Raw genomic sequence first — 10,986 nt, 5'->3', positions numbered from 1 at the left:
CATCTTATGAAATTGTGGAAAGTACCATGTTTACATTTGATTTTATGCCATTTCCAAATTCATGCTTAAATGTAAAACATTTGAAATGTAACATTGAAAAAATTTTTTACTTTATGTGTATGAGTGTTATGTCTGCATGTATGTAAGTGTACCCATGTTGTACAATGCTCACAGAGGACAGAAGAGGGCATTGGATCCCCTGGAACTGGAGTTACGGATAGTTGTTAGCTGCCATGTGGTGCTGGATTCAAATCTGCATCTTCTGAAAGAACAGCCAGTGCTATTAACTGCTGAGCCATCTCTCCAGCTCCCTTGAAATGTAACTTAAAACTTATTTTATTTTCAGTTTATCAAACAGAAGGGAATGGGGGAATATCAAATAAAATAATTTTGCAGGCTACTTTCATCTTTTGTATTAAAAAAACATTGAGATTTGTATTAAGGTCATTTCCCCATTGCTTTTGGTGTACTTTAGATTTTGAATTTCTTCTCTTTTCCCTGGTAGCGTTTCTACAAGAAAGCAGCTGCCTTTGTGCTGCGAGCAGTTGGTAAACATTCTCCTCAGCTTGCACAGGCCATAGTTGACTGTGGAGCTCTGGACACACTGGTGATATGCTTAGAAGATTTTGACCCTGGAGTCAAGGAGGCTGCAGCCTGGGCACTTGGATATATTGCAAGACACAATACAGGTAATGGAGCATATTTTGAAAATAGGGTGGCTCAAGCTTAGATTTATTAGGTAAAACCAGTTTTAATAAACCATAGATTTTAAAGAATGATTCTATATATTATGAGAAATCAGTTTTGAACTACAGCCAAGTTATTTAGATCACCTATTCACAAAATATCTATACGTGGCAGTCCTATCAGAAGGGAAATTTGGAGAAGAGGTATGGTGTGGAGCACTGGGATTGGTTTTCAAAGACTTTGGTAGTCAGACACAATGGTGCATACTTTTAACCCTAGCATTCAGGGAGCTGAGGCTTGCAAGTTCAAGGCAAGCCTGGACTACACAGAAAGATCCTATCTCAAAACCAAATAAACTAAACCAAGAAAAGTAATAAAATTCAACCAACCAATAAATAAAATTCCCCTGATAAACTTGTTTGTTAAAGAGGGCATCTTGGTTATCACCCTTGAGAACTCATTGAGTCTTTAATCTCATTCATGATGTTAAAAATAGTAAAATTGTAATTAATATAGTCATAAAATGTACAAAAATTTTTCATGTGGATATAAGTTATAAAGAAATACTGATGTCAGGGGGACTGTGTTATTGAAGGCACATGTTCAGAGAAAGGTCTGACATTGTCAGGCAGGTGTTCAGAGAGGCCTTCCTTGTCTTTCCCTTTTGGTTGAATCTGGAAAAAATTATTCGAAAATAGGACTTGACTTAGAGAGCCCATTCCAGTTGCCCCATATAATTTTGACCCCAGATTCAATTCCCACTGTAATTTCAGACACTTGCTTGAAGAGATTACTGCTTATGTTTCTCCAAAGGAAAAGGAATTGCAATTTAGTATACCATAGAAATCACCATTTACATTCAAATCAGTGAAAGAGCACATGGAAACACTCCCGTTCACAATAGCTGCAAAAAAAAAAAAATATCTTGGAATAAACCTGACCAAAGACATTAAAGACCTCTACAATGAAAATTTTAAATCTTTAAAGAAAGAGATTGAGGAAGACATCAGAAGATGGAAGGACCTTCCATGCTCATGGATTGGAAGAATTCATGTTGTGAAAATGACCAACCTACCAAAAGCCATTTATAGATTCAATGCAATGCCAATAAAAATCCCCATGACACTTTTCATGGAATTGGAAAAAAAACATCCTAAGATTCATATGGAAGCACAAAAGACCTCAGATAGCCAAAGCAACCCTCAGCACTAAGCGCAATGCTTGGGGGATTACTGTACCAGATTTGAAACTGTATTACAGAGCTACTACAGTCATTAAAAACAACACAGTACTGGCAGAAAAAGACCCATAGATCAATAGAACAAAATTGAAGACCCAAATATGAGTACATGAAATTTCAACCACCTAATATTTGACAAAGGGGCCAAAAACATTCACTGGAGGAAAGACTATGTTCAGCAAATGGTGCTGCCAAAACTGTATCTCCACCTATGGAAGAATGAAACTAAACCCCTATCTTTCACTTTGCACAAAAGTCAGCTCCAAATGAATCAAAGACCTCACTGTGAATCCTGAAACTCTGAAACTGTTAGAGGAAAACATTGGCAATTACCTTCAAGATATAGGTGTAGGAAAGGATTTTCTAAACTGGACATCAATTGCTCAGGAAACAAGGCCAAGAATCAACAAATGGGATCTCATTAAACTAAAAGGCTGCTGTACATCAAAAAAAGCAACCAAAGGAAACAAACAGAAAACCCACAGAACGGGAGAAAATCTTCACCAGTGACACATCTGACAGAGGTTTATAATCCAGAATATATAACGAATTCAAAAAATAGAGAGCCAAGACAAGAAGTAACCCAATTAAAAGATGGGCTAAAGAGTTGAACAGAGAGTTCTCAAAAGAAGAAATAAAGATGACTAAGAAGCATCTTAAAAGGTGTTCAACATCACTAATAATGTGGTTATTAAATAATTGAAAAAGAACAACTTTAATGAAAAAAAATGCAGCTTCTAAAAGCTACTCCTTTGTATAGATTTTAAAGCATTTTGTTAGCAATCAAATGTGGCTGATTGTTGACAACTGGAAATAGTGGGTTTGGGGAGGGGGCTTGTGTTTAAACAAATTCTGACACAAAATTCTATTTACTAGTTATTGAATGCATATGATAATTTTATCTCTTCGAATCTGTGAAGATAAGTCCAAAGCCTTTCTCTGTACTTCCCTCCTCATGTGATGGCATCACAGATTGGTTATCCCCATTCCTCCTTGACCCTCTTTCCTATCCTACAGAATTATTCTTTTAACACAGTTGTTTATATAACCAAAGCCAAGTCTCACATTGTTTTCAGGGACTAGTCTGGCATTTGGAGACAAAAGGATGCCTGAAGTATGAAGGGTGAGGTAGAAAGATCAGGAGGAATGGGCAGTAGCCAGGTGGCCTGGGAAACTGCACGTGGGGTACCTCAGTGGACCCTTCCTGGGCAGCCCCTCCCAAACCTGAGCACTTCTACTGGCCTTCAATATTCAATACCAACTCAGGCGAGAGCAATTGCCTGACTGGAAGAGTTTTATGGAAAGGCTTCCCACGTTTGGGTTCAAAAATAAATTTCAAGTGTTTATTTGTGAGCTTTAGCTAAAAATAGGCTGCCCTTGGTAGTCAACTTTGACTGAGCTTAACTCCTGCAAAGATGATTACATTTGATTAGCTATTGTATGACTTTCAAATTACTGATTTGTGTCATAGTTGGGGAAACAAAGTTCTGAGGTTAGAAGGTTTATTCTGGTCACACAGCAGTTTCTGATGGAACTGTGTAACAATGAAAACTTAAGAGGTCTTCTTTGTGTGAAAAAGAAAGTGTTTAAGATACCATCTTTATTTCAAGTTCCTTATCATATATGAAAAATTTCCAGATTGTCTCTAATGCTAGTGGCTGGTTCCCGCGGATGCACTTGTTCTTCCCTAGCCTGATTTACATGCAGCTCAACAGTGAGGAGAAAAACTTGCTGCATCTGCAGATAGGCAGTACTCTCAGGGACTGGCAAATGTGGACACTACAAAAACACTCGTTAGGTTACATCCTCCTTCCTAAGCAGGTGATATAAGGAAGGAATCAAGGCCACACTGGCCAGTCTGATGGTTTCTTATCTTGTACAGAACAATGAAATGAGAAGAGGACAGAATTTTAATATTTAGAAATTTTACAAATATTCATCTGCAATGTGTAAATGCCAAAAAGCCTAAATAGTGGAGAATGCCTTAAGAAGGTCTAATTAACTTGAACCCCCTCACATTTATTTATGGTGATAACATCTAAAATCTACTCTCATAGCAATTTTCAAAATAATAAAAATGCAAATAATAGCAATAAATATCTGACATAAGAGTTAGGGGTTTTGTACCTTCTTGGAGCAAGGGTGTATGGGGGAAGGTGACTAGAGCCTAGTAATTAGACTTTCATGGTGGTAGACTTCTGTGGTGCAAGGTTCTGGGGAGGCTGAAGTGGGAGGACCATTTGAGTCTGAGTTTGAGACCAGCCTAGTTGACACAGTAAGAAGACTCCCATGTCAAAGAGGAAAATATTAATATTAATTTTTTACTGATTCCTGAAATACTAATGTTGATTCCTGTCACATTTTTTTTTGTTTTGTTTTCTTTTATTATCTTTTTGTTTAATCTTGGAGGGGTTGTGGAACACACAAACTTACAAGAGGCAAATGAATACTATGCATATATATCACGTCTATTTGATTGTGACACCAATTTCTCTAAATTCCTTTCTAATTAACTAGGTGTTATAAAAAAAGGATAAAGTGAAATAAATTTCTCTTCTATGTTGGCATGGAGGTCAAATGTATTAAACAAAATACCATTTTACTTCTAAATTTAGGTCAAATTGAATTTTTTTTTTTTTTTTGGTCTTTTTGAGACAGGGTCTCCCTGTAGCCCCAGTTGTCCTGGAACTCACTATGTAGACCAGGCTGGCCTTGAACTCACAGAGATCCGCCTGCCTCTGCCTCCCAAGTGCTGGGATTAAAGGCGTGTGCCACCACACCCAGCCTGAATTTTTTTTTGAATCAGGGTCTCATGTAGCCCAGGCTGGCCTTGAACTCACTGTGTAACTGAGGCTAGCCTTGAATTCCTGATCTTGTCTCAACTTTCCGAGAGGTATATGTCATCATGCCCAGTGGGTTGAATTATTGAGGAACATGTTAATTATTAACAGAAAATATGAATGTTTTATGTATAAATTATACATACCATATTTGAAATTCTTTTCTTGTTTCCCTTAGTTGGATGTGGTGGGGGAGAGAAACAGTCGCCTACTTTGTCTGCCATTCTGTTGGTGTTCTGGCTTGCTGCAGCCACAGACCAGCCGCTCCCAAGGAACTCATATTGCTAGGTTGATGCCCCATTGTTTCTGTTACTGCATTCATTAAAAAAGTCCTCTCATTCTCAAGTACCTCAGATTCTTAAGATTGCATATGAATTTCTAATTTTATATTATTTTTACCACCAGATTTAAAACACTGAAACATGTATTTTCTGATGAGTGTAGTGTTACTTTGCAGAAGTGAGTTACTGGGACTGGAACTGAGTAGACCTGATATGTAATAACACTCCATGAATACTTGATTAGTGAAATAATGAATAAATTACTTATACAATATTGAGAATTCCAAGGCAATTATGATAATTTAAGGAAAAATTGTAGATGTTAACCTGCATTTGCTTTTCTTTTTTTTTTAAGAAAATATAATATTACCAATTAAAAAAAAATTAGGTACTGGACTAGAGAAATGGCTCAGCGGTTAAGAGCACTGGCTGTTCTTGCAGAGGACCCAGGTTCGATTCCCAGCATTCACATGGCAGCTAACAACCATCTGCAACTCCAATTCCAGGGGATCTGACACCCTCTTCTGACTTCTGTGGGCATTGCACAAGACAGGTGCACTCACATGCATACAGGCAATACACTCATTTGTATAAAAAATAATAAAATATTAAGAAATGAAGTACTATATTTTTTCAAATTAAAGACTTTCTGTGATGTGGTAAATAAATATTTTAGCTTAAAATTAAGTCATTTACATTGTTCTAAAGCACTACAAATTTGGGAAAATATAAGCATAAAGTTATTCATTTATTTGAACATTAACATTTATATATCTGTGATGGTTTGAATGAAAATGTCCCCCATAGGCTCCAAGTATTTGGATATTTTGTCCCCAGATGGTGGCGATGGTGGTTGTTGGTTTTAGAAGGTGTGGCTATCCTGGAGGAAGCATGTCACTGGGGTGGGCTTAGAGAGTTCTTAAGACTTGCCAGATCTCCAGTTGCTCTCTTGCTTCCTGTACCTGCATGATGATGTGAGAGCTTAGCTTCTGCTGCTCCTGCTCCAGCCACCTCCAGCCACCATGCCTCCCTGCCATGACAGACTGTAATTCCCCTGAACCGTAAGCTCAAATAAACTCTTCCTTCTATAAATTGCTTAGGTCAGTGTTTCTATCACAAAAGAAAAGTGACTAATACAGTAACTGGTACCAGATAGTGGGCTGTTGGCTGTGAAGAACCTGACCATGTGGGGTTTTGGAAGACTGTAGAAGACTTTGGAAGGTTGGGCTAGAAAAGTGGTTGATTGCTGTAAGCAGAGCTTAACAGGCCATTCTAGTAAACACCTGGAAGAAAGCAGTACTGAGAATAATGTAGTTCCAGAGGGAAATAAGGACATAAGCAGTATTTGGGGTATTTTGGCAAAGAGTATGGCTGGAGTCTGCCCACAGCCAAAAACCTTGCCTGAGGCTAAGTTGAAAAGCCATGGACTAATTTCTCTGGCAGAGGAAATTTCAAGACAGTGTAACATAGAAATGGTGGTGTGGCTGTTAATGGTGAATATTATACAGATTTACAGTGAAAAAGAGCAAATGGGGCAGAAAGAAATACAGAATGTATAGGATGGATTGAAAAAGAGCACTAGGAAGATTAATATTGGAGCCATGGCATGTGATGAAGAGGATCCCATTGATAAGGAGATTAAAGTGATTAAGGAGATTAAAGTGATTATGGAGGGACCTAGAGATTCAAACTTAAACAATGGAGAGAGTACCTCCAGGGCAAGACCACACCTAGTTAAGCCTCCAACTTGTGAAAGGAAAATGCTGCAGGGACCACTGAAGAGAAAAGCTTTTAAAATGGATAAAGCAGGCTGGAGTCCATCCCAAAATTGCAGTCAAACTTGGCATTGTTGTTCACCTGGGGCTGGCTTTAAAGGCATAAAGATGCAAGAGTGAAGGGGTCATACGTTCTTCCATGGTTTCAGAGAGCCACTGAGGCCAGGTAGCGTGCAGCAGGGGATTCCCCTGCCTAGAGAAGGCCCTGATAGGCCATTGTATGAAGCTGTGAAGGTGAAGCCTGGTTGGCAATGGAGACCCCAAGAAGAGGTCTGTGATGCCAGAGCTGTGTGGCATCTGCCAAGAAGACCTGCATACAGGGCATTGTACCAGCACAAGAGAGAGATATGTGTTGCATGCAGCAAAGCTAGAGAGGCTGAGCCATCTAAGCCCTTTGGAAGTAAAGTCCCAGAAGTTGAACGTGGAGCTCCTGGATTTGGTGTTTGCCCGGCTGGCTTTCGGTCTTGCTCATTATGGTATTTGCTCATTATGCCTCCATTCCTCCCTTTTGGAATGGTAATGTGTATTTGGTTTCACTGTATGTTGGGAGTATGTAATTTGTCTTTTGATTTTATAGAGGCTTACAGTTAAGATATTTGCCTGAGTCTCAGAAGAGACTCTGGACTATGGACTTTTGAATAATATTGAAACTGATAATGACTATGGGGACTTTTAAAGTTGGGCTAAATGCATTTTATATGGTCATGAGCCTATGGGCCCAGGGGGTGGAATGTGATGGTTTAAATGAAAATGTCCCCTATAGGCTCCAAGTATTTGGGCATTTTGTCCCCAGATGATGGCACTGTTTTGGGAGGTCTTAGAAGGTGTGGCTATCCTGGAGGAAGCTGGTGAGGGCTTACAGAGTTATTAAGCCTTGCCAAATCTCCAGTCGGTCTCTTGCTTCCTGTGCCTGCATGATGATGTGAGAGCTTAGCTTCTGCTGCTCCTGGTCCAGCCACCTCCAGCCACCATGCCTCCCTGATATGATGGACTATCATTCCCTTGGAACTCAAATAAACTCTTGTTTCTATAAGTTGCTTGGGTCAATGTTTCTATCACAGCAACAGAAAAGTGACTAATACATAGTACTAAGAAATATATTTTTAATATTTTTCTTTTTTATTGAATTTTATAACCTTTCATGCAATTTACTTTGATGGTATTTGATTCAGCTCCCCTATTCCCACATTTTCTCACTGCCCCCCAAACCCCCCAATGTAATGTACTCTTTCATATATCTAGATAGGTAAAAATATATAATATATAGAATCTAATTTGTGTCCCCAAATATCCTTCAGTGTGGGTCCATCCACTGGAGCCTGGTTAACCTACCAAGAGTTCCATCCTTGAACAAAACTGTCTCTCTCTCTCCCAATAGCCATCAGTTGCTAAAATTTCTTTAGGTTGGGTTGGTTTGCTTACCCATTTCCCTAAGTTTATGCTGAGATTTTGTCTGGTTTGGGCTTCCATGGGACATAACCTTAATTTTAAAATGTGTTTTCAATGTTCAATGAAAACATAGCTTTCTTATTTTGTATAAAGTATTTTAAAATGTTTTAAAGTATTACAAGATGAGTCGAATTTAAAAATTGACATTATTGACACAAGATTCATGTTGTTTACTCACATAGCACAAATTATGTCCTAATTAGTGAGGTTGGTAAATTTTCGGTATTCAAATTTTCTCTGTTATTGTAAACCATGAATAAAATCCTTGCCTATTGAAAAGTGCAGAATTGTTAGAGCATAAACATCTGACATCTACTTGAGCTCTTAAAATAAAAAGAATAAAAAGTTATTTTAGCCTAACATACCTCAAATGTGTTCATTTAAATGAAGGCCCATCTATTGACTGTTCTTTTCAGCTCAGGATTGGTTCATGTGGTTTATGAAAGCATGAAATTTGGTTTGAAATGCAGGTGTCAAGAGAGTGAAGCAGCTCCCCCCCCACTTCTTTTTTTTACTGTATCTGTCTGTGTGAAAAATGGCTTACCCACTGGTCAGTCACCCAAACTCAGTCAGTTGTTTTGCTTGGACCCACAGAACTGTCTCAAGCTGTGGTGGATGCTGGAGCTATCCCTCTCTTAGTGCTGTGCATCCAGGAACCAGAAATTGCTTTGAAAAGGATTGCTGCCTTGGCCCTCAGTGATATTTCAAAACATTCTCCAGAATTAGCACAGACAGTAGTGGATGCAGGGGCCATCGCTCACTTAGCCCAGATGATCCTCAACCCTGATGGGAAATTGAAGGTATTTAAAAACGAGGTCAAGAGACAGATAAGCCAGTCGTTTTACAATCCAAGAAAATGAAAATGTGTACAGATAGATGCTATGTAGTATAATAATTAGTAGATAATGTTAAAAGCAGGTACAAAAAGATTATGTATTTTGTCTTTTAATATGTGAAATAATGCTATAAGGGTGATACAATTAAGATGTGATTGGGAGGACCATGCAATGCTGAAAAGTAGAGGTGATGTTATTTTGATACTTAAAATAGTCAGTCTTAGGACTGCAAAGGACCCAAAGGTTTTCCAGCCCACCACTAAAATATTTAAATTTCTTCTGAAAATTGCTAAATGTATATTAGTCCTCTTATAGCTTTCTAAAACCACCAATGATGTTTTTTTAAAAAAATTATTATTTTTGTGTATTTCATACAGAACGGCTCAAAAACTCTTAATCATTTTTTATGCCCCCATCCCCACTGGCACCCTCCCACAGTCCCCCCCCCTACTGGAGCCCATATACTTGGTCATCCTTTTCAAGGCCCACTGGGTTTTCAGTATCCCCAGCCATTCCCCAGTGCAAGTCCACCCGCTAAGTCTTGTCAGCCTCTCTAGAGTCCCTTGTTTTAGGAAGATCAGCTCTTCTTCATCCAGCAGCAATCAGTTGCCAACATTCCTTTAGATAAGATTGAGGTCTATTGTTCATTTTCCCAGTTCTGTGCTGGGTTATTGTCTGCCTGGGTTTTCATGGGACCTATGTATGCTGACACCATTGCCATAGAATCATATGAGCAGGTTCCCAGGAGCTTGTAGGACTCTGTTTCCATATGGTCATGCACTTCTTCTCTGGGTCTTACAACCTTTTTGCCCCCTCTTCTGTGATGGTCCCTGAGCCTTGGGTGGGAGAAGTTTAATAAAGGGATCCTGTCAAGGACCAGCATTCAGCAGACTCTTGCTCTCTACACTTCGACTACTATTTGTAACCTTTTGTGTTCCTGGCCCTTCGCTGCATGAGGAAGCTTCATTATTGAGGCCCGAGAGATTCATTTAGTGTTCTCATCTTATCCCTCTTCTATGTTCCATGAGTCTTAGGAATAGAGGTTGCATTGTAGATGTGTCCCTTAGGACTGGGCAATTCATAGACAATATCCGTGTGTGACCAGTTGTGGTACTTGGTAATAGCCTGACTGGTGCGAAATGAGCTTCTTTGATGAGTGGTGACTGGGATATTTGTCTGTAAATATAAGGATACATATTTTTCACATAGCAAGAAATCACATTAGTCTAGCAATGTGACAGTCTTGGTGTTTTTCTCTAAGATCTATGGTGACTCCAGCCATGTGTATTGTTTAAATTACCACACTTGAGTTTCCTCCATTTGAGTAGGCATATAGTCAAATTAGGTAGCTGTTGCTTGCCCCCAAGATAAGAGTGCCACTACTGTACCAATGACATATGCTGTGCTGGCCACTGATGTGGTTATTTGGTCTTGAAGCTGTTGTTGGATCATTCATTGATATTTTCCCTTGGCATCTTCATAGCACTCTCTCTCCAAAGCTATGAGAGCTAGCCTTCAGGGGAAGTGGTTGCAAGTCAGTTGTATAAAGTTTTAAAATTGTTAATGTTAGCTAAGCAATGGAAAGTTCTTTGAAATGGTACCAACATCATACTAAATATATTATTTCTGCTTAATTATTATTATATTAAAGAGCACATATATCATAAATTAGCAACCCAAGTATTGTGTGATTAAGAAGTGGTATTCATCCAAGGGCCATGTTCCTTAGTTATTTGTAGAGAACTAATGGAGTAATTAGAGAATTAAAAAACTGGAGTGTGTGACTAGAACGTGAAAGTCTGTGCTAGATATGTAGGATCCTTCCTTCCTTCCTTCCTTCCTTCCTTCCTTCCTTCCTTCCTTCCTTCTTTCCTCCCT

General features: G+C 38.8%; 1 protein-coding gene across 2 annotated transcripts in view; it reads left to right on the top strand.

Moving 5' to 3' along the window:
- The window catches only part of LOC103741439 (sperm-associated antigen 6), a 71,027-nt gene that overhangs the window by 37,593 nt on the left and 22,448 nt on the right, over positions 1–10,986 (top strand). For both annotated transcript variants that reach the window (XM_029567896.1, XM_008842200.3), the window contains exons 4-5: positions 506–689; positions 8,867–9,072. In XM_029567896.1, the coding sequence (XP_029423756.1) occupies positions 506–689; positions 8,867–9,072 (390 nt within the window). The remainder of the gene's footprint in view (positions 1–505; positions 690–8,866; positions 9,073–10,986) is intronic.

This window comes from Nannospalax galili, unplaced genomic scaffold (assembly GCF_000622305.1).
Source record: "Nannospalax galili isolate Female #2095 unplaced genomic scaffold, S.galili_v1.0 scaffold321, whole genome shotgun sequence".
NCBI lineage: Eukaryota > Metazoa > Chordata > Mammalia > Rodentia > Spalacidae > Nannospalax > Nannospalax galili.
Note: the sequence above shows the minus strand (reverse complement) of the source record. Positions and strands in the feature narration are given on the sequence as shown.